The sequence below is a fragment of the Nelusetta ayraudi genome, unplaced genomic scaffold (assembly GCF_046127955.1).
Source record: "Nelusetta ayraudi isolate G7.1 ecotype Tasmania unplaced genomic scaffold, CSIRO-AGI_Nayr_v1 ptg000174l, whole genome shotgun sequence".
In the NCBI taxonomy this organism is placed as follows: domain Eukaryota; kingdom Metazoa; phylum Chordata; class Actinopteri; order Tetraodontiformes; family Monacanthidae; genus Nelusetta; species Nelusetta ayraudi.
The window spans coordinates 667,025-694,280 of NW_027466223.1; the positions used below are offsets into that span (position 1 = coordinate 667,025).

At 44.4% G+C, this 27,256-nt stretch overlaps 1 protein-coding gene and 1 long non-coding RNA gene across 5 annotated transcripts; one reads left to right on the forward strand and one right to left on the reverse strand.

The window, feature by feature from the left end:
* The first annotated feature begins 719 nt into the window (after positions 1-719).
* On the forward strand, positions 720-11,203 carry LOC142880865 (myosin-7-like). The gene is made up of 37 exons (XM_076014833.1): positions 720-774; positions 1,256-1,467; positions 1,644-1,787; positions 1,879-2,035; positions 2,116-2,143; positions 2,220-2,325; positions 2,416-2,508; positions 2,589-2,652; positions 2,731-2,829; positions 2,918-3,021; positions 3,114-3,252; positions 3,431-3,549; positions 3,658-3,807; positions 3,887-4,057; positions 4,148-4,457; positions 4,628-4,701; positions 4,778-4,983; positions 5,130-5,253; positions 5,351-5,487; positions 5,571-5,826; positions 5,910-6,152; positions 6,243-6,419; positions 6,677-6,822; positions 6,904-6,994; positions 7,076-7,465; positions 7,644-7,770; positions 7,849-7,967; positions 8,052-8,248; positions 8,330-8,513; positions 8,586-8,751; positions 8,824-8,948; positions 9,029-9,337; positions 9,421-9,624; positions 10,237-10,533; positions 10,661-10,765; positions 10,860-10,955; positions 11,048-11,203. Exons 2-37 carry the CDS (start codon positions 1,264-1,266, stop codon positions 11,201-11,203), a joined length of 5,817 nt encoding a protein of 1,938 aa, XP_075870948.1. The 5' UTR covers positions 720-774; positions 1,256-1,263.
* A 2,014-nt stretch (positions 11,204-13,217) lies between these two features.
* LOC142880866 (uncharacterized) lies at positions 13,218-27,139 on the reverse strand. 4 transcript variants are annotated; one of them, XR_012925480.1, is made up of 5 exons: positions 26,730-27,139; positions 21,574-21,692; positions 21,310-21,481; positions 19,331-19,370; positions 13,218-18,778 (listed from the first exon to the last, which is right to left on the reverse strand). It is a non-coding gene; the product is annotated as an uncharacterized LOC142880866 (long non-coding RNA). The 4 variants fall into 4 exon arrangements; XR_012925481.1 differs by having other exon boundaries at positions 26,686-26,740; XR_012925483.1 differs by lacking the exon at positions 26,730-27,139 and adding an exon at positions 24,078-25,777.
* Positions 27,140-27,256: the final 117 nt, after the last annotated feature.

Below are 27,256 nucleotides of genomic sequence, written 5' to 3' on the forward strand. Positions count from 1 at the left end.
TGACATCGGGGCAGCTGTCATCTTTTATTATAGACGGAGGAGTTGTGGGCTCGACGTCCGCTGGGAGGCAAACAAGATGGGTCTTCAAAACTTCAGAAGTTTGTCTTTATCCCTGAGGGCGAGAGAAGACAGGCTAGGGTTCTGTGTCTCGCTGTTGACCATCGGGCACTGTTGCATTAGAAATGGTCCATCCGTTAATCGCATAATTAAATAAATTCGTTTATGGAATTAGTTAAAAACAACGTTAACCTCTGATATATCATTAGAAAAGCAGTTTTCCAGAGGAAACCGATTGAATGAAGACTGGAACTATTAAAAACACAAAGACTAAAATACATTAAAAAAGAAGATAAGAACAACAAACGATTGCATGCGCCCTCGATTACTTGAAGGGCGATTCAAAAATAGATGATCCCGAGGGACGGAAGACAAGTTTGAGTGCACAAGCCAATTACTTTGCAAGGGTTATTGTTGTCCGCTCCTTTGTCTCCAAATACAGATGCAACCTTTTTTTTTGATCAGCGTCCGTGGTTTCCCTGCCCCTCACTCATTGGGTGGCTGCAGTTCCAAGCTCTGCCTCCTGGATGTATAAAAGAAGGGCTTCAGGGAGACAAATAAAGAGAGGAACAAGTCACTTACGGGTAAGTATTGATTTACTCCACTTTTGACTTCTTAATTCCTGACTTCAACTAATTAAATGTAATCAGGGTTTTTTTTTTCTTCTAGAACTCCATCTCACCACATTAACTGAGGGATAAAGGGACAAGAAATCAGGTAAACCCCTCCTTAAATGTCCTTTTTTTCATTTTTTCATTCTAACATCCCGGTGCATCATGCATCAAATTGACAAATCCAGAAAAAAAAAAGAAAAGAAAAAAAATCTTTCTCCAGAAAACAGCAAATTTAGCCCTCTGTTTATTACCTCCCACCAAAAATTGGACTTTAGGCTTCAAGGAAATAATGTTTTGTTGGACATTCCGCATGTTTGGAAGTTGACAAAAACAAGGTGGTCTCAGCATCTGTCTGGGGGGTCTTGTCACTAACCTATAGAGAGCATCAATGCCTTATGTGACATCGTTTGGAGCTCTGCAATTCAATTCAATTCGATTCAATTCAATTCAAGATCCCAACCATTCAAGACCAATTCTAATGACTTTCCTGACTACGAACATAATAAAAAATAATAGAAAGTCAGCCCCCCCCCCCCCATCAGACTGCACAGGTCAGCTTTCAAATTCAAGTTCTTGGTTCATAGCTTTCAAGATGTCGAGTGACTCCATCATGGCGGAGTTCGGCCCCGCCGCTCCTTTCCTGAGAAAGTCGGACAGGGAGCGTCTGGAGGCGCAGACTCGGGTCTTCGACATCAAGAGGGAGTGCTTCGTTCCCGACCCCGAGGTGGAGTACGTGAAAGCCAGAGTCACTAGCAGAGACGGCGACAAAGCCACCGTTGAAACGGAGTTTGGAAAAGTAAGCGCACATTACACTTACTAGCGTGGATTTATCGTTTATTTATCCTCGATAAAGGTTTGGCACAGCTGTTTCAACTTGTACCCTGAGAGCAAAACTTTGAAAACAAAACTTTAAAATTAACTTTCCATTGACCACAAACGTACTAAACCATTTCGTGTGACGTGTTATTTCAGACTGTGACCCATAAGGAGGTTGACATCCACCCTCAGAACCCGCCAAAGTTCGACAAAATCGAGGACATGGCGATGTTCACCTTCCTCCACGAACCCGCCGTGCTGTTTAACCTCAAAGAGCGTTACGCAGCGTGGATGATCTACGTGAGTGAAGACGAGAGATGCGCCGAATTGAATCTCGGTCGCCTCTGGTAGTCCAACGAACCCAGACTGATCCGTGTGACTGTGACTGCAGACGTACTCGGGGCTCTTCTGCGTCACCGTCAACCCCTACAAGTGGCTGCCGGTTTACGACCAGTCCGTGGTCAACGCCTACAGAGGGAAGAAGAGGACCGAAGCTCCCCCTCACATCTACTCCATCTCTGACAACGCGTACCAGTACATGTTGGCAGGTTGTAAAGCCGCTGCCGATCATTGTTGAAAACATCTCATGGGAACGCTTCCAACCAAATAATTTGTTTCCGTTTTACAGACAGAGAGAATCAGTCTATTCTCATCACGTAAGTTAAAGGACTCACAGTGGTTGTATTTTTCTTTGCATGGCACACTGAGTTTGTGCCTTTGATTCAATTGCAGTGGAGAATCTGGTGCAGGAAAGACTGTCAACACCAAGAGGGTCATCCAGTACTTTGCCAGCATTGCAGCCGTCGCTGGCAAGAAGGACGCTAGCCAAGAGAAAAAGGTTACATACAGTCCGTTTTCTTCTGCCCTCAATGCAAGCAAATTCAGAAATTCAGTGTTAGTCAATTCCAGAACTTGTTGTAATCCTTAGGGCACCCTGGAAGATCAAATCATCCAGGCTAATCCCGCCCTGGAGGCCTTCGGAAATGCAAAGACTATCCGAAATGACAACTCCTCCAGATTTGTAAGTCAGGAATGATCAAGCGGTGCATATATATATACTGTATGTGATGATGCGAGCGAAGCCTTATTTTCGTATCACAGGGTAAATTCATCCGTATCCATTTTGGAGTCAGTGGGAAACTCTCCTCAGCTGATATCGAAACATGTAAGTTCACGCGGCAGAACTCACAAAGGCAGAAATGTTCCCTTCTGCACATTGTAAGTGCAATTTGTGTCATTTCAGACCTGCTGGAGAAGTCCCGGGTGACCTATCAGCTGAAGGCTGAGAGGGACTACCACATCTTCTACCAGATTCTGTCCCAACAGAAACCTGAACTGCTGGGTGAGTAATGGATGTAACAAACAGGATCAAGCGTAAAGGAATCTCCAACAGCAACAAGAGCTAAGGTATTTGTTTTTCCCTTTGGCAGAAATGCTGCTCATTACCAACAACCCCTATGACTACAGCTACATCTCCCAAGGAGAGACAACCGTAAAATCCATTGACGACAAAGAGGAGCTGATGGCTACAGATGTGAATAAAACAGAGCATTTGTCAAAAAAAATAAAAATAAAAAACATCTCCACATTGTTCACAGCTAAATGAATCCAATGTTGTAACTTCAGGAAGCGTTTGATGTGTTGGGCTTCACCCAAGAGGAGAAGAACAGCATCTACAAGCTGACTGGCGCCATCATGCACCATGGGAACATGAAGTTTAAGCAGAAGCAGAGAGAGGAGCAAGCTGAGCCCGATGGCACAGAAGGTGGGGCAACATTAGGACCATTAGTAGAAGCCAGCGATACCACTAACGCAAAACATTGTCATCTTCTTTATATTTCTTGCTAGACGACATTAGAACAGCCGTATACAATTAATAACCCATTGAAACTCTTCCTCATTTTGAAAGAAAATGTGTGCCTTCACAACAACTTTTCCAACAGATGTGGATAAAAGTGCATATCTCATGGGCTTGAACTCTGCTGACCTCATCAAGGGCTTGTGCCACCCCCGAGTTAAAGTAGGCAATGAGTGGGTCACTAAAGGGCAGAATGTGCAGCAAGTGAGTAAAAAAAAAAAAAAAAATGCAAGAAAAAAAAAAAATCAATTCATTGGTCGATTAAAAAAAAAGTGGGATAAGTTTTGTTTCTTCTTGATTTTATGCAATTAGGTGAACTACTCCATCAGTGCCCTGTCAAAGTCAGTGTACGAGAAAATGTTCCTGTGGATGGTGGTGAGAATCAACCAATCCTTGGACACCAAGCAACCTCGCCAGTACTTCATTGGTGTGCTGGATATTGCTGGATTTGAGATCTTTGATGTGAGTACTAAGTGTTTCGAGAACATTGGGTTACTAAATGTACTTTGTCTAAGATTTATTTTTAAACGTGTCTCCCCAGTATAACACCTTTGAGCAATTATGCATCAACTTCACTAATGAGAAGCTGCAGCAGTTCTTCAACCACCACATGTTCGTTCTGGAACAAGAGGAGTACAAGAAGGAGGGCATTGTGTGGGAGTTCATTGACTTTGGCATGGACTTAGCAGCCTGCATCGAACTCATTGAGAAGGTTAGCGATGAACGCAATTCCCCAATCCAAATTTGACCCGTGCCTTAAAACACTTAACATTCAGTCACTTTAACAATTCCCTCTTTTTAGCCCATGGGTATCATGTCCATCCTCGAAGAGGAGTGCATGTTCCCCAAAGCCAGCGACGCAACATTTAAAGCCAAACTTTATGACAACCACTTGGGGAAAAGTCCTAACTTCCAGAAGCCCAGGGTTATCAAAGGAAAACCAGAGGCCCATTTCTCCCTGGTTCACTACGCCGGCATTGTCGATTACAACATCACCAACTGGCTGGTGAAGAACAAGGACCCGCTGAACGAGACTGTGGTTGGGCTGTATCAGAAGTCTAACCTGAAGCTACTGGGTATTCTGTTTGCTGGGTACGCCGGTTCAGACGGAGGTAATTACCGTAATCTTTTTTTTAATGTTGTAGTGAGATAGCTAGGCAGCCAGATGGATGGTTTCCTAAGCACTTTAGACTTATGTCAGGCATACATCTGGCAACAGAACTGAACAGCATCTGTGCAGCCACATCACTGATCTTTCCTCATCTTTCACATTAAGCTCAAGAGTCAGGAGGAAAGGGAGGAAAGGGAGGAAAGAAGAAAGGTTCTTCCTTCCAAACTGTGTCCGCCTTGCACAGGGTATGATATACCAACAACGTGGACCATGTTAAAGGCCTCATGAATTGGTTATTAAAGACATTTTCCCAATCAACAGGAGAACTTGAATAAACTGATGACCAATTTACGGTCAACCCACCCACACTTTGTACGCTGTTTAATCCCCAACGAGACCAAGACTCCGGGGGCGATGGAGAATCCTCTGGTCATGCATCAGCTGCGCTGTAACGGCGTACTGGAGGGCATCAGGATCTGCAGGAAGGGCTTCCCCAACAGGATCCAATATGGAGACTTCAAACAAAGGCAAAAGGAGCAGAGTTTACTGAGCCGTTTCTTAACATTTCTTCTGCTGCACTCTAAAATGTTATTTTTATCTGTGGTGGTTTGAAGCAAAACAACATTTTAAAGGGTCTTCTGATTGTTTTCTTTTTTTTAAATGTCTGTCACAGATACCGCATCCTGAACCCTAATGCTATCCCAGAGGGACAGTTCATTGACAACAAGAAAGGAGCAGAGAAGCTTTTAGGCTCTTTGGACATTGACCATGAGCAGTATAAACTTGGACACACCAAGGTTGGTTGAATGATCACACACTGAACTGTTACAAAAAGAGTGGAAACTTTTGTTGGGGTCTGAATCTCTTGGTTGGAAAATATTATGGCAATTTCAGGTCTTCTTCAAAGCTGGTCTCTTGGGTCTTCTTGAAGAGATGAGAGACGATCGTCTGGCTCTCATTATCACTGGAATTCAAGCGAGATCCAGAGGACTCCTTGCTAGGATTGAGTTCCAGAAAATTGTTGAGCGCAGGTTGGAACATTGCATTTGCTTTTAAATTTACTCTGACAAGACAAGGGAAAGAAAAGTGTAATGAAGTACACACTTGTTTTCAGGGATTCCCTATTGGTTATCCAGTGGAACATTCGTGCATTCATGGGTGTCAAAAACTGGCCTTGGATGAAGATGTTCTTCAAAATCAAACCTCTGTTGAAATCAGCTGAGACCGAGAAAGAGATGGCAAACATGAAGGAGGAGTTTCTGAAGCTGAAAGAGGCCTATGCTAAATCCGAAGCCCGCAAAAAGGAGCTGGAGGAAAAAATGGTCACCCTTCTCCAAGAGAAGAATGACCTGCAACTCCAAGTCCAATCTGTAAGACCGGCCTTCCATCAAACCATCAGGTAACATGCTTTTATATTCACAGACGTTATCAGTGATAATAATGGTCTGTGCAGGAACAAGACAACCTTACAGATGCTGAGGAGCGCTGTGAGGGTTTGATCAAAAGTAAGATCCAGCTTGAGGCCAAAGCCAAAGAGCTGACAGAGAGACTGGAAGATGAGGAGGAGATGAACGCCGAGCTGACGGCCAAGAAGAGGAAGCTGGAGGACGAGTGTTCAGAACTCAAAAAGGACATTGATGATCTTGAGCTGACTCTGGCTAAAGTGGAAAAAGAAAAGCATGCCACAGAGAACAAGGTAAAAAAAAAAAAAAAAAAACCTAAACATTGTTTGTTAATTATTCATAATTAGATTTCAAGAAGCGCTTCTCACGAGATGTTCATTTAGGTTAAAAACCTGACTGAGGAAATGGCTGCCTTGGATGAAATCATTGCCAAGCTGACCAAAGAGAAGAAGGCACTTCAGGAGGCTCATCAGCAGACACTGGATGACTTACAGAGTGAGGAGGACAAAGTCAACACTCTAACCAAAGCTAAAACCAAACTGGAGCAGCAGGTTGATGACGTAAGTCATTTAATGTAATGTTTTGATTGACAGTTATCAATCACTCAAACAACTTTTAAGTACAATAGCACATCTAAAGGCAACACAGAGCAGACCCCCTACTCTGGTCAGCCCTCCTTTGTGCCGAGAGCTCTCCGGCAAGGCTCAAGATGATCTTAGGATGCCGTTTTAGATCATGTTATAAGTTATTAAACCCTGATGGATGTCGTAAAATGTTTCATTGAGTTTTGAGATGTTTGGGACGCCTCGTCTGTTAGCTCGAAGGGTCACTGGAACAAGAGAAGAAAGTGAGAATGGACCTGGAGAGAGCCAAGAGAAAACTGGAAGGCGACTTAAAGTTAAGCCAAGAGAATGTGATGGATCTGGAGAACGACAAGCAGCAGTTGGAGGAAAAGCTCAAAAAGTAAGATGGGTCCTCTGCAGTTGTAAGTCTGGTGCATCAGAAGCTGTTTACTGATGTGTCACATCTTCTCACTGACTGAAGGAAGGACTTTGAAAGCAGCCAGTTACTGAGCAAGATAGAGGATGAACAAGCCATGGGTATGCAACTCCAAAAGAAGCTCAAAGAGCTCCAGGTACATGCACCGTCTGAACAAGTTCGTATTTTTAGACTCTGGAAAAGATTTTTCTTTAATTATCCAATAAATGCTGCCCAGGCTCGCATTGAGGAGCTGGAGGAGGAACTGGAGGCCGAGCGAGCAACCCGTGCCAAGGTGGAGAAACAGAGGGCTGACTTGGCCAGAGAGCTGGAGGAGATCAGCGAGAGGCTGGAGGAGGCCGGAGGAGCCACGGCCGCCCAGATAGAGATGAACAAAAAGCGAGAGGCCGAGTTCCAGAAGATGCGCAGGGACCTCGAAGAGGCCACCCTGCAGCATGAAGCCACGGCCGGCACGCTGAGAAAGAAGAACGCAGACACCGTGGCCGACCTGGGGGAGCAGATCGACAACCTGCAGAGGGTCAAACAAAAGCTGGAGAAGGAAAAGAGTGAGCTCAGACTGGAGCTGGATGACGTGGTCTCCAACATGGAGCAGATCATCAAAACCAAAGTAAACAAACAAAAACGCGAGATACGATTCAGCATTTACAAAAATGGCAACTAAAGGGCTCAGGACTGTTCCTAGTGCCTTGCCAAATCATTCATGCAAAACTTTAGATAAGCAGATGATGATGCATTGTTCATCTTCCAATTTGAGTCAATGCAAATGTACAAATACTTCATTTCAGACCAACCTGGAGAAACTGTCCCGCTCGCTTGAGGATCAGATGAGTGAATACAAGACAAAAGCGGACGAAAACCAGCGATCTATCAATGATTTCACAATGCAAAAAGCAAAGCTTCAGACAGAAAATGGTAAACGGATTTATTTACCAATTCCACGTAGGGCATTATGAATGCAACTGACATTTTACACACGTCTGTATTTTACAGGTGAGCTCAGCAGACAGCTGGAGGAGAAGGACTCCCTGGTCTCTCAGCTGACCCGAGGGAAGCAATCCTACACTCAGCAGATTGAAGACCTCAAGAGACAACTTGAAGAGGAAGTCAAGGTACCCATTATCGCAATAAACCGTGTTTCAATAAATCTTTGCGAAAGGGCCTTTTTTTAAGCAAGCATCATCATCACCTTGCAGGCCAAGAATGCACTTGCCCATGCGGTGCAGTCTGCGCGTCACGACTGCGAACTGCTGAGGGAGCAGTTTGAAGAGGAGCAGGAGGCCAAAGCTGAGCTCCAGCGCAGCATGTCCAAGGCCAACTCAGAGGTGGCTCAGTGGAGAACCAAGTACGAAACCGATGCCATCCAAAGGACAGAGGAGCTGGAAGAGGCAAAGTAAGAGCAACGGTCGACTAGGAGAGAAAACAAGTGTTTGGATAAGGCTGAGAATTATTGTCACGTGTCCATGCGCAACAGGAAGAAACTGGCCCAGCGTCTGCAGGATGCGGAGGAGGCTGTCGAAGCTGCGAACGCTAAGTGTTCCTCGCTTGAGAAAACCAAACACAGGCTTCAGGGTGAGATTGAAGATCTCATGGTGGACGTGGAGAGATCAAATACTGCTGCTGCAGCTCTGGATAAGAAGCAAAGGAACTTTGACAAGGTGATGACAGGGAAAAATACAGAATATAAGGATTAGCCGTATACAATCTAATTTTCAATGCCGCCCCACCAGGTCCTTGCTGAGTGGAAGCAGAAGTACGAGGAGTCCCAGACTGAGCTGGAGGCTGCTCAGAAAGAAGCTCGTTCTCTCAGCACTGAGCTCTTCAAGCTGAAGAACTCCTATGAGGAGTCTCTGGACCATCTGGAGACCATGAAGCGGGAAAATAAGAATCTGCAAGGTCTGCAAGGGGAAAATGTTTTGTGAATTCGGTGAAAAGATGTATTTTCTTAACTTGTTCTTTTATTGATAGAGGAAATTTCTGATATAACTGAGCAACTTGGCGAGGGAGGAAAGAGCATCCATGAGCTGGAGAAGATCCGCAAACAGCTGGAGCAGGAGAAGGCTGAGATACAAACTGCTCTGGAGGAGGCAGAGGTGGGAGAAGTTTATGTTCTCATAGCTCTCGTCTTAGTCAGAAAGAACGCTTTGTCCAATGCCAAAAACTTTTCTTGCAGGGTTCTCTGGAGCACGAGGAGGGCAAGATCCTCCGGGCTCAGCTGGAGTTCAACCAGGTGAAGGCCGACATCGAGCGGAAGTTGGGCGAGAAGGACGAGGAAATTGAGCAAGCCAAGCGCAACTCTCAGAGGGTGATAGACACCCTGCAGGGTTCCCTGGAGGCTGAGATTCGCAGCCGAAATGAGGCTCTCAGGCTGAAGAAGAAGATGGAAGGAGATCTGAATGAGATGGAGATCCAACTGAGCCAGGCCAATAGGCAGGCATCAGAGGCCCAGAAGCAGCTCAAGGGGGTCCATTCCCATCTGAAGGTAAGTTCAGGTGATATTGGATGTTTGGAGATCGCTCAATTTGTTTCTTTCTATCAACGGAATGCTATTTTTTTGGGGGGCAGGAATCTCAGATGCAGCTGGACGATGCTCTCCGGGGCAACGACGATCTGAAGGAGAACATTGCCATCGTGGAGAGACGCAACAACCTGCTGCAGTCGGAACTTGACGAGCTACGGTCGGCGGTGGAGCAGACCGAGAGGAGCCGTAAGCTGGCGGAGCAGGAACTGCTGGATGTCTCGGAGAGAGTCCAGCTGCTGCACTCTCAGGTCTGTAGCCATGTCCTGCTATGATGGATTGAATTGCATACATGTTTTACAATAAAAAGCACTCATGACATCTTATCTGGACAATCCATCATCGTCACAGACTCGTACAAATTCCTCGTAACCCACATTAGTAATGCACTCAAATGGTATGAAAATACCTGTCAAATCATCAAACAGCCAATCCAATACTAATCCATCTCTGGCAGACTCTTCCTCTGATTCCATACAGCCATCCTTTAAAGAGTCCTTACTTCATCTGTCACAGTCTGGGCGGTTAATCGCGGAGTAAACTTCAGCGCATAATCAAAAAAAGCATCAAAAATCACTGCCACCCCCATCCCATCACTAGCTTCCCTTTACCGTAAACGCACCATCACAATAGCAGGAAAGATAGTTTCTGATCCAACTCATCAAGCTAACTACTGGTTCCAACTGTTGCCCTCAACAAAAAACCCGGTTCAATAACAGCTATTGTCCCATTTCCATCTGGTCTCTGAATTTCATGACACTTCTAGCCACGTGCTTAAAAAAAAATCCTGTAGCAATAGCATATTTTGCCGATATTTGTTGTGCGGTCCCTGATCAATCAATTGAATTGATTTGAATTGACAGAACACCAGCCTCCTGAACCAGAAAAAGAAGCTCGAGTCTGACACATCCCAGCTTCAGACTGAGGTGGAGGAGGCGGTGCAGGAGTGCCGCAACGCAGAGGAAAAGGCGAAGAAGGCCATAACCGACGCAGCCATGATGGCAGAGGAGTTGAAGAAGGAGCAGGACACCAGCGCTCACCTCGAGCGCATGAAGAAAAACATGGAGCAAACCATCAAGGATCTGCAGCACCGGCTGGACGAAGCTGAGCAGATAGCCATGAAAGGTGGCAAGAAGCAGGTGCAAAAGCTGGAGTCCAGGGTGAGCACTTCAATTACAACTCCACTACCCGTTCCTCATTACACTTCTATTACCGTCTACAGCCGTTTGCACCTTTTGGCCTTTGAGAATTTGCAAAAGCCACCTCTGTCCTTTCACTCTTTTCAAGGTGAGAGAACTCGAAAGTGAGGTGGACATGGAGCAGAGGAGAAGCAGTGACTCGGTGAAAGGCATACGCAAGTACGAGAGGCGCATCAAAGAGCTAACGTACCAGGTGTGAACTACATTCACAGCGACTCCACAATAGGGCTAAGCATCAATCCAAATGTAAGCCAAGACGTAATGAGGAGCACGTCCTTATTCAACAGACGGAGGAGGACAAAAAGAACCTGAGCCGTCTGCAGGACCTGGTGGACAAGCTGCAGCTGAAAGTGAAGTCCTACAAGCGGACAGCAGAAGAGGCCGTGAGTGAAAACGCAACACCCTGGCGGCGGGTAATTCGTCAAGTGTGCCAGATGGCCATTTGCCAATGTTTGTATCCATTATTTTTTTCAAGGAGGAGCAGTCCAACACAAATCTGGGCAAGGTGCGCAAGTTGCAGCATGAGCTGGAGGAGGCCGAGGAGAGGGCTGACATTGCAGAGTCGCAAGTCAACAAGATGAGAGCAAAGAGCCGCGACACCGGCGCCAAGGTCTGCGATCATTCAAAATAAGGGAAGCGTTGGGAATTGAGTAATAGTCAAAGGAAGAATGGACCTTAATAATTTGTTGTCTTCCCTCTATACAGAAAGCCCATGAAGAATGAAGAGGATGTAGCTCCAAAGTCTTCAAAGACAGTCACTTGTTAGTATTTTAGGTTCTTTGTTCTCCATGCAACATGAGTGGAATAGAGAATAAAATAGATTTGACTGCACCAGCTTGTTCATGTGTCATGAAAATCGATTTTCATCTCCAAACAAAAAGACAACAGCTGCCTGAGGAAATAGCAAAGCAGAAATAATGGCACAGCATTTGGACTGAGGCGCAGTGTTACGCCCTGAGAGACTATAGTGGTAGTCAGGACTAACAATATGGTAATTTGAGTTACCATATTGTGGTAATTGAATGTGGTAAACGTGGTAATTAAAGATGGGAAAAAAAACAGAAGTGATAAATTATGTATTTAATAGAGTAAACTAAAGTACGGGTTAACAAAGAACAGTCCTTGTAATAAAGGACACTTTAATAATCAATTTCAAACCAAAACAATCCTCTCAAACAGAGGATGACGTAATCCCCACCGATACTCACCACAGGGCTAGGACAAACTAAAATCAAACGCACAACAAGGACTAAGACAAACACTGCTCGGGCGGCACACGACGAGGCTGTGGTACTGCTGGGTCTTCACCAGGATCAGCGACAGAGAGAGAGTTCTGCCTCTTTTGCACTCCAGGCTCGGCAGCTTCAGGTGATGTGCGTTCTGCAATTAGACAACGCACACTCACACAGACACACCCTCTCTGACAGTCACACATTAAAAAAACAAAAAAAAACAAAAACACTCCCACATACACACGCATGCGTGACACGCAGTTAAAGTGAACTACACTCTGCCGCCACTAGATGGACAAAGAGCTCCACAAATAAGAATATCTTGACCTTTGAAAACACATGTTTTCCAAATTTTGATATAACGTTAAACATTCATACGTATCAGATCATGGAATTAAATAACCTTTTTTTCCATTTAATGTGGAAAAACAGCTGCCAAAGCATTATGCATACATGCTTCACTACTGGTCTGTGTTTGACAAGAGAATGCTCAAAAATACACAATTACGACAGAAGCTCGTGGTCGAGAAGGAGCGTATATAACATTGTGTCCATGTCAGATACCTTTTTCCCTTAAGTCAGCGTTTCAAACACTTCCTTTTTTGGTAAACCCTTGTTTGACTTTGAAACACTGCACCTGCGAATGGTATGCACAACCTGCTCATTCCCACAAACACAAACAAAACACTTCCCTGACTGTGGCATGACATGGCAAAGCAAATCACCGCTTCCAAAAAGGCGTTTACATCGGCAAAAGCTGAATTTGCCGACATACGCACTTGGTCGTGACCGTCCTGCACAAACTATTTTCAAACGTTTTAGACTTTTTTTCACGGAAAGTGAACAAGTCTGAGACTGTGAAGTTGTGACAATGTATTTCCACAGAAGTCGCCTCCAAATGTTTTAAAAGCCTAAACATGTGTCAGCGCTGAAATATCCCAGTGGTCTGGATGACACTGTCCACAAAAAATGTTGCATCATTACCAGTGCAACCAGTGTCTGACTTTTGCGGTGACGTAAGATTGGAAAACAGATGCACTGGAAAAGCTTTGAAGACTGTGACACATTATGAGAAGCAGTTATACCCTTTCTCTTGTGAGGTCATGGGTAGTAATACAAAGCAGATTTTTATTGCATCACTGCCAATTTACAAGCAGATGACCAATGATGATTACACAACCCAAGCAGCACTGTCTAAAAGGACTTTCAACTTTGCCATCACCACAACAGTGTGCGTGTTGTCACAGCTAAGATCAGGGAACACCTACTTGAAAAATGTGGAAGTACTGAACAATTCCGCTTATCCTGGTTTGAACATTTTGATCATTCTATCAAATTTTACCATGTCTAGAGGTTTGTAAAAAAATTAAATACACACACACACATTCATTTAAAATAGACACAACGCCAGTTGTTTTTGAATATATTACATTTATTCCAAAAAAATAGACAGGAATTTGTCTCAGTGCAATTTGCAAGAACAGTAGACAACTTTGACATATTTGATACTAACTCTGAATTTATACACCATGTGATTAGCTTTCATCAAAGAATTAAAAACAATCCTTTTTTAAAAAACCATATGACATTTTTAATATTAGCATGATGCCCATTAGAAACACCAGACAAAGAAAATAAATCTGCTTTATACATTTAAGTTACATTTGATCTTAAAAGCAAAGCAAACCAATAACAAAAACGGAGAATATAGGAGTCAATTTTATCAGCATTTATTAAATAGATGAAATGCAAACCTCTTTATAAGCCTCGCTTGAAAGGTTGTCGCTTGATCACGACTAAACCAACCAGAAGGGCACTTTCTCACCCATACCATGCACATTACTAACTTCAAAAGTTAAGCTATGGTTATTTTTCAATGTCCAGATGTTTTTGATTTGCGTTCAGTAGAAAAACAGTGTGCACACTAACCTGAGCTGATAATATCATGCTTGCTCATTTAATGTCAATTTGACAATGACCATAGAGCTAAAAACAAAAAAACAAAAAAAACAATAAAAAGCAAATCATGCAGGAAATGAACTGTGCCTTATGACCTCCTGTTTCCGTTGGCACGCTAGAGCAGAAAAACAAAAACCACACCATTAAAGCAGAGGTCACTTGACCAATCTCTTCTCACATGGTTATCTCTACATAAAATTTAGAAACATTGAGACCCACAAAAATGAGGACAAAAGGAAATAATGTTTTCACAACTCTGTCTCTTTTTCCTCCATATCTCCCGTTTCTAAATAGTATTCGTCATCTGTTGTTGTGTCTGAGCTGCTGTCGGAGTTTTCCTCAAAGGTGCTGAGACTTGACATGTATGATCTGGGGAGTGAATTCCCCCTGGAGGACATGCCCTCTGTGTGCTGCGTTGCTCTTGAAGGGCCAGGGAATGTAGGGGAGGAAACACTGGAAGCTTTGGACATCCGCCTGACCACTGGGGACAACGGAGGAGTTGGAGGAGGGGTTGGTGGACCCTCTGTATCCCAAATAAAATGTTGTGGCTCCCTGTTTGATTTCCAAAGGTGAGTTGGCTTAGAGGTTATATTATGTCCTGGTGGAGGAACCGGGCCCCAGTCGGCCAGATGTCTGGTCAATGATCTGGGAAGAGATCTCGATCTCATTCTATTAGGGTCACTAGCATAATAATCTTTCAACTTCTTACTGGGCATTAGGTTGTATGTACCTCCGCAATCAGGTTCATTGGACCAGTCCACGTCATTGCTATTACCTGCACAGGTCAAGGTAGATTCACAAAGATTCCCAAGACTCATATGCCTGGATCCAGTGGAGATGCGAGCAGGGGCTGAAGGTCGGCTGCTTAATACAGAGCTAACAGAAAAGGACCTCCCAGGTTCAATGCCGTACTTTAAGTCGGCGTAAGAGGGCGATAAGCGTTCATTGTCCTTCAATGGGCAGACGCTTGGAGGACCAATGGATGCCCGGCTTCTTCTTGAGTTCCCCAAACTGTATCCCTGTACTGGCTCACAGGGTGAGGATGATTCTTTGCGACGCTGTAGCTTTGGGCTGTAAAAAACACTGTCATCTGTAACATCACTCGTTGGAAGTGAAGGAAGAGGGGAAAGGGAGGAAAACGGGGAAAACGGGCTCCTTGGACAGGATGCGGGCTTCTCATGCTGAGGGGGATGAACAGGTGAGGGACTGGTGTTCCTCCCAGGACTGCAATCTTTATAGGAGAGGAACTCATTTGTTGGTTTATAATCAGTCACACTGTCATCATAAAAGTCAAATTGCTGTGGTGTTGGGCTGTGCATCAAGTGGGTTTGTTTTTTGGATATAATTTCTGCACTTTTAAATTGCTTGTCTTGGTCAGTGTTGGGAAGTGATTTGTCTGACCAAGGGAAAGACACATCGCCAGTCACAGGAACCCCAGGATCAGAGGGTGGCACAATGATGTATTTGCTTTGTGGCCATTGGTAAACATCCCCAGTTCCCCTCTCACGGCCAGTTGGCACTGCCTTTTTCTTTTCCTCTTGCTTCTCCATAGTTTTTGCGCTTTGAAGAGAGACATCACTGACACTGCTGATGTCACTTGAGCCACTAACAGAAGGTGTTTGAGAGTTTTTTTTCCTCTTCCATAGGAATGACATATCATCTTCTGACCTTCTAGTACTGAATGTTTGTTTCAGCTTGTTAAAGACCTGGTCCATTTTGTTATTAGTCTTGTTGGCTCTGTCAGAATCTGACCTTGTCAAATTAGAACTTGGAGTGTTGCTACTTTTCTTGCCCCTTTTTGGAACTTGTTCATTGCTGCAATCCACTGAAAAAAATTTGCCTTTGCAAATCATGCTGTCCTTGACTTTATTCCTTAAGCTTTCTTTATCCCTGGCTTGACTCCCTGTTGAGCTGCCACTGCTGGAGCCCTGCTGTGACTGACCTGAACCCTCTTTACTCTGCTGAATTTGTGATTTTTGACTTAACTTGGTTTTAAAATGAATTGCTGTGTTTGGAGTCTGTTGAAAAGGTGTATGAACAATGCTAGTTGGAACAGCTTTAGTAAAGTCTGCTTTTGGTTCAAAGCTGTAAACTAGTGTCTCAGTTACAAGTGCTGGGGAAGATCTATGCCCCTGATCCCCTGGGAGAGACTGTGAGTAGATATGTACTCTGTTGTTGATGAGTAATATCTTGCCTTTCTGGGAGTCTTGGCTTATGTTCTTACGGTTCCTATTTTCAAGTTTATCTATGTCTAAAGTCCCAATCTTCAAACCTTCTCTGGTGGAAACTTTGTTTTGGAACTGTGCAGTTAGAGGCTCTTGTGGACTGACAGGAGACATAGAAGGTCTGGACAAAGTTATGGCTTTTACCTTAGCTGAATCATTATGTGTACTATAATTCGCCATAGATGTTTGTTGGAAAAGCAGAGATCTTGGGGTTATAGTTTTATGGTTTTCAGCCTCTCCTTGTGTTGACCTGGAGGTCACGAGAGCGGTGTATGGTGGGGAGCTGTATCGATGCTTATAGCCACTTGAAAAGTCAGCAGGAAGGGAGAGAGGCACAGAAGAACGGTAGTGAGTGGTGCCAGACTCCATAGATAGAGTCCTCCCATGTCTGGGTGTGCTAAGGTCCAGTTTCTTCTCAGATGGCAAACAGTCACTCGTCATTTGTTGTGATCTCTCCCAATGTGTGGATGGTGAATCGACAGCATCAGATGAAAAGGACCGACACTTCCCTGCCTTCGTCACCTGTATGTTTGAACTCTTGGGGGTAGGGGAGCGAAGAGGTGCTGTGTTTGGCGGATTGCTTTGCCTCAGAAAGGAAAAGATGGATGGAGCTTTGATGCTGACAGAGGACCTCGCCGGAGATAGAACTTCAGATTGCTCTGACTTCTCGACGGTGTCCGAATCAGAACACTGCCAATCCACAGAGTCATCCCATGTTACCCGTCTTTCTCTTTTCTCCTTACTTTTTCCAAATTGTTTAGTTGTGTCTTTCTCTGGGTCATGTAGCAAGGTCTTTGGGCTGGTAATAACTGGAGTGGCTGGTGGAGTTAAAAGAGAACTAATAGTGGTTGGAGAAGATGAAAGAGTATGGTTGGGAGGTTGAGTAAGAGGGGACGAGCTGGGAGCAGTCGTGGTTGCAGGATGGTTGTTAGAGGTAGATGAAAAGACCATGTGAGCAGTAGTTACTGGACGATACTGCACACTGTTTGTTTTGGTTAAAATGGAAATGCGACTTTGATTCGAGTGGAATTGTTCTGGAATTGCAGAATAGCTTCTTTCAAAGCCAAGAGGTGTGGTGTCAACTGATTTGGTGAATTTGGATGGCTGTGAGCGAGAGCTAGCGCTTGATAGAGGCTGAACACTGGTCTGCAAATCAACTGGTTTTGAGGAAAACAATGGACTTGTGTTTGTGGTTGCAGGGACAGTTGACGCAGCATGACAGGTTGGATCTTGTCTATTTGCACTGCTGCCAATACTGATGGGAGGAGAATGTTTGATATAACTTTGTGAGTCCTTGTTTTGAAAAGACATTAAGGATTTGGGGTTGGATGAAATGTGATTGTTGTTATATTTTGTGCTGACATCAGAGGGTGTATTCTTGCTCTCGAAACGTAGCAATGGAGGTGGTAATTGATTGAGATTTGTTGTAAATGAACGTCCACTATACTTGGAAAGATTGTTTGGATGACTGGGCATACTTTGAAGATTTTGCGGTTCCCGTGTGTTTACACTGGAGACATATTGCTCTTTGATGAGCTTGTCTGCTCTCTGGTTGGGTGGATCCTCAGTCTTTTTAAGTTTAAGGTCAGGAGTTCCTCCTGATGCCTTTTTATCAAGATTTATGCTACTCTTGTGGAGCAACTCTGTTGTGTTAATCATGCCACGGTTGAGTATTTGGTCATTTAATGTTTGTCCTTCGTTCGGATTTGGAGATCTTAAGCCACTTTTATCATTGCAGGGCCGAACTGAAGGTGTATCTGTCTTGTCAGTGATGTTTGTTGATGGGGAACAACTGTCCTGAGTAACCTGTTTCCACCAAGATGTGGATGTCAGTGTAGTTCTTCGAGGCAAAGATTGTCTTTGTTGTAGTGGAGAGTGGTCATACAAGGAATTTCTTGGTGAGGAAATGGAGCTTGTTAAGGTTGTTTGAGATTCTTGGGTGAAAGGCGTGTTTTTGTTTCCAGGTGGACCTGAAAAGAAACGTGTTTCAAACGCTGTTCTGTTTCGGGAATCAACAGATGACGAAGAGAAGATGCCAGTGCCAGTTTCAGTAGTCCGATAGGAACACGATGGTAGAGGGGGAAGAGTCTTTGATTCCTGCCGTGTAGTTAGTTCTGTTTGATCAGAGCGAAGAGGAGTTGCGATGGGACTTCTGTCATTGGAATTGCATTTTCTTAGAGACAGAAGAAGACTGCTAGTTGTTGGTATGGAGTTTGTAGATAACAGTCCTTCCTGAAGACCAGTCTGTGGGTGCCTTCTTTGTCCAGTGTCCAAGACACCTCTTTCTCTTTTCAAATTGTCACTTCTTCCCAAATTAGCATCCAAAGAGCCAGTCTGAATAAGGCTCCTCTTTTGTTCATTGCCCACTGAATCACCTACAGTGTTCCACCTGGTAACCATTAATGGCACTTTTAACTGACCTTGTGACCGATCAGCCAATAACATGCCCGTGGGTTCTTGTACTTGCTGTTCTTGACCGTTTGTCCCATCTTGCGTTTCTGTCGTGCCAGTTCCTTCAAACCGTTTGTTCCGTCTTAGACGGCCACTCCAATGTGGAGCGAGAACTGTCACCATAGACGAGGAAAGCATTTTTGCTGGGTCGGACGCTTCCACCAAGTCAGGTTGCTTCTTGAGCTCTGCGTGGTCTTTTAAATCAATGGATTTCTTTACAGTCTGCAATTGTGACCTGTCTGGAAACGTGCGTAATCCCTGTTGCTCATGTAATCCAACATTTTTCTGGAGAAATACTGGAACAATCTTGAGTTCAACTGTTGGGTTTTGTCCATTAACCTGTTGAGAAAAGAGAACCAAGGATAAGTAACAAGACAATTCATCTAAAGTTAAATTTATGTTCTGTCACAATTACTGTATATGTGTGTGTGTGTGTGTGTGTGTATCAACAGTGACGGCACCATTGGCATTTGCATTAGCATGCTGAACACTTAAGTGTGATATTTACAGTTTATTTAAATGTGCAGCGTATTGTACATTGCGTGCAACCAGAGGCCAGAGCTCTTGTTCCCATGCTGTAGTTATTCAAAAGATTTGGGCATTGTCAAACAGGTTATTTTGAAAGACTCACACACACGCACACGCACGCACACGCACACGCACACACACACACACACACACACACACAAACACAAAATAAAGAAACACGTGAAGGTGTGTATGTAAAAACATAATCACCTTCACCTTACCCGAGACATTATAATTTATAAGTGGGTAGAGTTATCAAAATTATATTCAATTTACATTGTATTATATATATATAATGTTGTATCAATTCTATGTTGTACTGATTTCAACGTATTTACTGTTGAGACTGAGGCAAATTGTTACCTGACAGACGCTGTTCTCAGCACTTTGGCTTCCACTTAAACTGGTGGGAGAGGACATAAACCCATTAGGATTACTACATAATGACAGACCGGTCCTCTATATGTTCACATGCAATGTCCACGATGCAGAAAATGCAATTAGCCAGACGGAAGAAAATCATTTTCGACTTGCAGGCGTTCAAAAAAATGATCTTCTAACCATCTAAGCTAAAGCAGTAATTAAAACAAACACACATAATATCAAGTAATGACATACAGTATATGTATACATATATTTTTGTTTTAACCTTTTTCCTAAAAATGGCTTTTATAACTTATATGTGTGCAACGATATCTAATAAAGAGCATTTCTTCAAGACACCTAATAAAATGTGGCATTTCAGATAAAGAGATATTTTTACCTGGGAAAAACCTGCCCCAGTTGTTACCGTCAAAGTAATCAAGATAGATGAATAAACTGTTATATAAGTTTAGTGCTGAGATAACAAAATGCAAAACTGACTAAATAGATCTGCAATAAAAATACCTGTCCCCATGCAACAAGGGCCATGGCCGCCTCCACAGTAATGTTTTGGTGAGAAACGTGTCTCAAATTAACCACAAGAATGCAGATCAGCGGGCTGATCAGCGTTCCTCCCTCCCGTCCTCCTCTCCCTCTGATTCCCACTGTCGAGGAGCACCTTGCTCGAGTCACACCGACGTTGGACGGAGCGGCTGCGGATCGTGCGCGTACGAGATCACGCCCCGAGTACAAAATGTCTGTGAAAGCTTTGTGCGAACTGGCAAGAAAAGGACACGGGTTGGCTGCCAAAGCAGTTTAAGGGTGTGTTCCCTCCTGGAATAATAAAGGCGGTTCTATTAATTGACCTCTGTTGTGGCGCGCACCTGAGCAAGTAAAGGCATGCGCACGTGGCTGAAGAAGACGTTCAGGAAGCACAGATTTGCCCGACGTAATATCAAAAACTCCGTGTTGCACTCATTTGTCTTTGACTCCCTATGGTTTTAAGAAAGCTACGCTACGTAACCAAAATGTGGATTACTTGCATAAAAGGCAGGCGTCTTTCCCGAAAGTGAAAGGAGAGAATGCTTTGTGGTTAACGAGGTAAAATCCTATGAGAGTCGGAAGCCATTAAAGGCACTGTCAGTTCTATCAGCACATAAAGTCACACCGCAAGGTTCAAATGTTGCCACAGGGGGGATTTTTTGTAACGAAATTTGCTTCCTTGTTTATAGAAGAAGCTGACCCATTGCCGATAGTGTGCCACAGGCTCAGATATGCAGTTAGGGCTCAGTGGTTTAGTCACTGTTTGACTAAATGTCACAAATGACTTGTGACTTCAGGGAATGATTCAACCAACAGTGCCAGATGTCTCTTGAGCACTTTGACAAACCGCAACCTAGAATGTCAGCCTGAGCGGCTCAACGACTGGAGTGCAACCGGCAGAGAGTCCATGCCAAATAGTTGGGTTGTTTAGACAGGGTGCAAAACACCTTAACAGTGCTAGCTTGCGGCTAATGGGACACTGCTTTTCTTGTGCTTCCTGCTTTCGACTTCATGTTTAGTCTCAGCCCTCAAGTGGAGCCGTCCTACACGATGAATTGAATACTTGATACAAAAATAGCTGATTTCAAGAAAATGTAATATTTAGCCCTCTGTTTGCGGTATGCTACAACATCGATGGAATTTGGCCTAAAGCTAAAGCTGACGATATGTTTGAGTGCTCACATTTTTGAAAGGGGACAAAATCAAGGCGGTCAAGAGGTGTCAGAAAGGGCTGTGTTATGGCTTTTTTGGCAGGTGTGCCTGAGGCATGGTAGGTTTCTTCCTTAACCTATGAGGTTTCTGTTATTTTGTTTATTTTCACCCGTTTATCTGTAGCTTTTTCAAGACCCAAGACTCAATATCAGGGACATTACATTACAGGGAAAATTAGTTTCTATTCCTTTTGTTCTTCTTTTTTTTTTATTTTTTTTTTTTACCTGCGTCCATTTTTCTTGAGCTTTGCATCTGGAACGTCAAGGCTGAAGCTCTTGGTGATTTTGAAGAAGAGGGAGTTGGTGAACCTGGGCTCCACTGGCCTTGTGGTCGGGACCTCCGGTGGTTTAGTGCCAACTCTCCCCTGGTGTGTTTGATTGGCTTCTAGTGTAAGTGCTGCAGCAATTTCAAAACAGACGTCACATATTAGTCGATTGCAGGGTTGCAGAGACGCACGCGGCGGTGTGCAACGCAGGCGTGCGCTGGACCTTTGTGTGCTTCTTCCTGTCTGATGACAGACACGCGGCGCTGTGGTCCACTTTGTGTTTCACGACCATGATGACTGTCCAGTGAAGCAGTTCGCCCGAGTATGACATTCTGTTTCTTTCTGAAAGAAAATTAAGTAAAATTTTTTTTTAAAGATTTATTCTTTTTTTAAAATGGCATGTCCCAATAAATACTGCAATGTGTGCAGCAAATTTGGAAAGATGGCTGTGAGCAGTTGGGATTTGAGATTCACAAGATTGTCACTTTGGTAATTACATGTTGCAGGATGATGCTGTCTGTCTATGCAAAGTACAGACACACAGGAAGCTAGAACACATTCATTAAGTACCAAAGCAGAAGAAAACATTACTATTATCTCAAGCTGTGCGCTTCTCCTTTGTCACGCAAACATAAATTATGACAAACCCGTGAATTTTCTCATGAAAAAAAAAAAAGAGGTGGGGACCAAATGTTTGATGCATTGGATTTCAGGTCCAATGAAACCCTTCTCAAGCCATAGTATGACCCACTTAGGCAATACCGGAATGTGTGAATCTTAACAGAAGTGCTTCCGCCCGATGAGAAGGACAACATGCTGCAGCACTCTCAAAGTGAAGGAAGCACAGCTAGAAACTCACAAACTCTTTACTGCTGCAATGGGAACTGAGGAAATACTGCTGCAAGTAGAGGTTTGGGTGGGCGAAGAGTCTTGATCGCTCTCTTTCAGTCAGCTGAAGGTTACAGTTTTTCATATCGTTCTTATTCTCGTCTTCTCCTCTGGCCAGCACTGCCTTAGTCTTGCATGCAAAGCTGTCTTGGCTGTGTCATGTGATCGTCACTGCTGAGTTTTGTAATTTTGTTCACACCTATCAGCAGATGTGGGTCCTTCATCGATATGTTTGAGGGGGGGTGTCAGCTATCCCCTTCACCAATTAGTAATTGTGTCCACATCACGTAATACGTTGTAAATGCGGGTAATTTATGAAGAAGGATTCCTGTTTCAGGTTCATTAAAGGATCTTATCTTATCTTATCTTATCTTATCTTATCTTATCGGCCCCCCTGTTCCTGCACTGATAGAGAGCAGTTATGTAACATTCCCAGCTCCACGCACTCCACACTTTCCAAAAAAAAAAAAAAAACAGGTCGCAGGGAGAAGCACGCCCACTCACATAGCCACTGGAGCGTGCATATCTGCGCTCGCTTGCAGCGCAGATACTGTAAACCTAGCCACCGGTGCGATCATTAGCCGTCGGATGCAATAGAGGCATCGAAAACCAGCGGCCCGTCGGGGGATGAGGATTCGCGATCCTTCCGAAACCTCCAGTGACGGCGAAACGCGGGGAAAGCTGACGTAGAGCAAAGCACCGTACTTTGTTTTTGTTTTTTTTTATCATCCATGACCTTTTCACTGAGGGCGGACCAACACTTCTCCCTTTACGCCCTACCCTGCCTTCAGGGGCAGTTCACCGGCCTCATTAAAGGTCTGTCGGAATAACATAAAACACCTGGCGTGACATAACACGACATGACGAGAGAGAGAGGGAGAGAGAGAGAGAGAGAGGGAGAGAGAGAGAGAGAGAGGCGGGAGTATTCATACGCCCCGGCTGCTCAGTCACCGCCAAAAGCCAACATGCCCATCCACACCTGTCGCTGTCTCCAAAAATCCCGCCTTCTCCCCGAGGCGATTTTTCGAAATTCCTCGCACATCAAAATAAATAATAAACCCGAGGCTTCACAACACAGCGCCACCCTCACACGCCCGTCTTGGTTAGCAGTAGCAGAGTTCTCCCAGCGTTTTATGACGGCGCTAGGAGCAGAGACGTCAATCATTTTAACGTAGACACACTTTGATTAGCCGTCAAAACAGATGTAATGACACTCGCCGATTTCGCAGACATGCAATTAGACTTTTTTTTGCGCAAATCTTTAGATTCAGCTTCATTTCAGAAGTCCTGAACTCGCTGGCAGGGTAGGGTCACTGACCTCTTTAGCTCGTCAAAACATCGGGAAGGTGAATGTTGCGCAAGGTGGAATCCATTACTCCAAGTTTGGCCTAGTTTGTCATTGCTTTTACGCTGTGAATGTGGTCATGAGAAAAGTAATTAACCAATAACAGGCATTTAAAACCACATGACGAGTGGGCTGACTTTGGACCGCTCGTGGTTTAATGATTTTACTCCAGTAGTGAGACACATGCCAGCAATCTACATATATCAATATAGAAGGAGGATGTATGAAAGGATGTGCATGACGTTGGAAAAAAAAAAAAAGTTTGTTTGCCTTGGACGCCACTGCATCAAACGCAGGTTTAGGGTTAGGGCCTAATTTGGAAGCATGTCACCAAAGCTCGACAACACATTTCTAAAACGATAAGGAACGAACCAATGGCACGCATCCTCTGGCAGAAGCGCTTGACTTGGCATTTGCTGGGAATGAGAGACTCACAAACAACGGTTGTCTGTGGTGGCTGCGTCCAACTGTGACATGCTGCACACGAGACGTACTGATCCTCCTTTTAGAGAAGTCCGTGCTCCGTGTCGCGTTTCGCACCTGCACACCTAGCCAGGGGTTACATTTGTCCGTCTTGCATTTGGAACGGCAGCGCTGGAATGCCAGGAATGTCACAACTCCTTGTTACAAGTCCATTACTTGTCGCCTGCGCGAAAAGGGCGTTTGACTGACAATACCTCCCTTTTTTTGTAGACTTATGCTGGATGTTTGTTTCTCACGCCACTTTGCAAGACTCTGCTACTAATGTATCTGCCGTGACAGCAGTAGCGACTCGCTGATATGGATTAAATGAAGATTTGTTTCAGTGTAGTGCTTCTTATAAATCAGACAAAACTCAAAAGCTTGTTCTTGCCACAGACTGCAAGAGAAACGGTTAAAAAGCGTTGTCAGTTGCCAATGAAAGAGAGAATGCCTGCGTCTGTGTTGTACTTGGGTTCAATCTCCCACCCTTATGTTTACAGTATTGACACAGTTTATAACCCTGCTTCAATGTGAAAGTAAAAAACAAAGAAAGAAAGCCCAGAAGCAAAACAAAAACAGGATTTTTCCAATTGTAATTTTTTTTTGGTTTAATCTGGTTTTGTATTTCAGAAAACTGCCCTTTCCCTGTCATGTTTACACTGCACAATGAGGTTGCATTCTGTCACATTTAGCACTTAAAACGCATTAAATTGTGTCTGGGGGGAAACAAATTTCGAGATCAACTGTAGGGCGTGACCCTATTTTTTTTCTAATGTTTCAGTTTGAAAGGACTCCATTTATATTACTAGAAAGTTATATAATCATATAATCATAGACATATAATCCTACTTTAATCTGGTTTCTAAAATTAAAGTCAGAGACTAATGCATTTTTTTTTTAATCCCGGGTGTTAACAAAACATAAAAAAAAAAAACTACAGCTAATGCTTGAGCTTACATGCAAAATAGACAATCTCCAAGTTTATTTGGATGGTTTAAGAACTGATGACTCACTCCTTTCTGACTGCTAGAGGCTCGTCGCTCTGCTCCCATTATGTGCACTGTGCGTGTGTGCGACACCGTGTATTCTTCACTAAGCGGTTGGCCTAGCTGTGGGTGTGCGCCTGCTGTTCACTGCTTACATAACCCTAAGGATTCAGTCGGACTGGAGTGTGGGTGCGAACTCCCCGTCAAGCACGTCACTCTCCGACTACAGCAAACGATTTACGCCCTCGACCTCGTTCGTTTAGCCCCCTGAACAGCCACCCAAAGAGATGTTAATGAAGCCGCGATGACTTCACGACCATTTATCTCTATCTGCCTTTGGATGGGTTTACAAAAGATACATTTAAAGGGGAATTAGCGGAAGGATACGCAGATCATTGACAGAGGGCAGAGCTCCCAGTGCACACAGTGGTAGCATTGTGTATTCACTGTAAAATGTGTGCACAGGGGCTGGATATACGTGTACGATCTCGCCTGCAAAACCCACTTCAGGTTCAAGACTAAAGCGCATCAACATGACATTGTTTACGTTGTCTGGCTTTCCGGGTTACTTACATAAGCACAGCTAGCAAAACTTTGAGCTAGATCCAGCAAGTTCATATAGCAAAAACAGACAGTACGTTCAGGACTCGATTCGGCATATCCCACACACCCACTTCAAGTCAGCAGCGGAGCCAGACATTTTTCCCTTGGGGTGGCCACAGGGTGAGATCATGAATCACACAGCGGTGGCAATAAGTAGATATGTGAAATGACCACATGGCTGTTATTAATTATTCTGACTGTCACTGTAGGTTTTGTTGTTGTTGTTGTTGTATTTATTAAATGTTTCAAGGTGAGTTTATAATAGTAGGACTGTCAGCACTCCTATGAGTTAGAGGACATCAAATCGTCACCACTGTTAATATTAATAATTAACCTATATCAGCTTGTTTCTACTGTCAGGGTTAGTGTCAGGTTAAATTTGATCGAGCGTCTTGTGTCCACCAAGAACAAAATTCAGGCCAATCATCAAGTCAGAAATGCATTACAAGTATTAAACACATATTTTGAAAAAGATGCTGTACTTCAAACAACAAAGACTTGATTTTAGTGTGGAGGGCTTACTGTCAAAATACCCCCCCCACCCCGCCCCCCCCACCCCGACCAACACGTAGCTCCGCCCGAGCTTTAACTTTACGCGAGTTAATACGTATTTTTCCTCGTTTCACGAATGCATTCCAAACATACCCAAAGAATCGTTCAACCAGCAGAATTCTGATACAACCCCCCCCCCCCCCCCCCCTCCACTACGCAGCTTTTCCTATAGCAAACCTTACCGCGCCATTCACGCCTACTCCTGTCAAACAACCCACGGTGGCCAAGCCAAAGTCGAGCACACCCCCCCCCCCCCCCCCCCCCCCCCCCCCCCCCACTTTAGCGCCGAAGCGACTAAAGTGACACCACGAATTCGGACGCGACTCTACGGTGCGGAGACAGGCGATGTATTTTCGGGAGAACCGTCGCGACGCTTAAACACACAGATTTGCAAAAGCAGTTCCACTCGACTGGGTTGCACCACGCGCGCATTTAAATTAAAAGTGCGTTGCGACTTTCTTTTCGTTTTTTCGTAGGAGACCGGAACACTACTACCTACCTACCTTGAGTAAAAGAAGCCCCTTCGGCGACATGTGAACGTACCTTGCGATTCGTGTTACTGCTCGCACTATCCCGTACGAAGGCGTATGTGACGTCTCTCCTCCTCCTCCTACTCCTCCGACTCTGAGCTCCGACTCTCCTGCGTCACTTGTTGACATCCTTCTTTCAGCCGGTCCGGTTACACTCCGCTCCAGTACCGCGGCAGGCTGCGAAAAACATCCCAAAAACGCTACACACACATATACGCCTCAATCTCGTTTGACTTGTAGACAGGAGCGCCGCGTTCCGCTCAGGCGAGGGTGAAAGGTCAACACCTTCACCTGCCAAGAAGGTGCAACAAAAGCCGCGGGGGAGTGTCCTGTCGGTACACTTCCTTCTCAGGACACTCGAGCTACCTGTGGCCGACTTCTTGCTAACTGTGTGTAGGCAAGATAAAGGTCTAGACGAGTTTTTTTTTTAGAACGTTTTGACCAGGAGACTGATGCGAAACGGAGGTCAATAGTCCGAGGTGGCAAAAGTATTTCCATTCTGTACTTACTAGTAAAAGTAAGGATACTTGTGCAAAACAA

Bases quoted from the DNA above. Each gene is read 5' to 3' on its own strand.
- LOC142880865 (XM_076014833.1), top strand. From the start codon at position 1,264: ATGTCGAGTGACTCCATCATGGCGGAGTTCGGCCCCGCCGCTCCTTTC. The intron at 2,144-2,219 runs GTAAGTTAAAGG...ATTCAATTGCAG, and splicing joins AATCAGTCTATTCTCATCAC to TGGAGAATCTGGTGCAGGAA. The intron at 4,984-5,129 runs GCAAAAGGAGCA...TGTCTGTCACAG, and splicing joins TATGGAGACTTCAAACAAAG to ATACCGCATCCTGAACCCTA.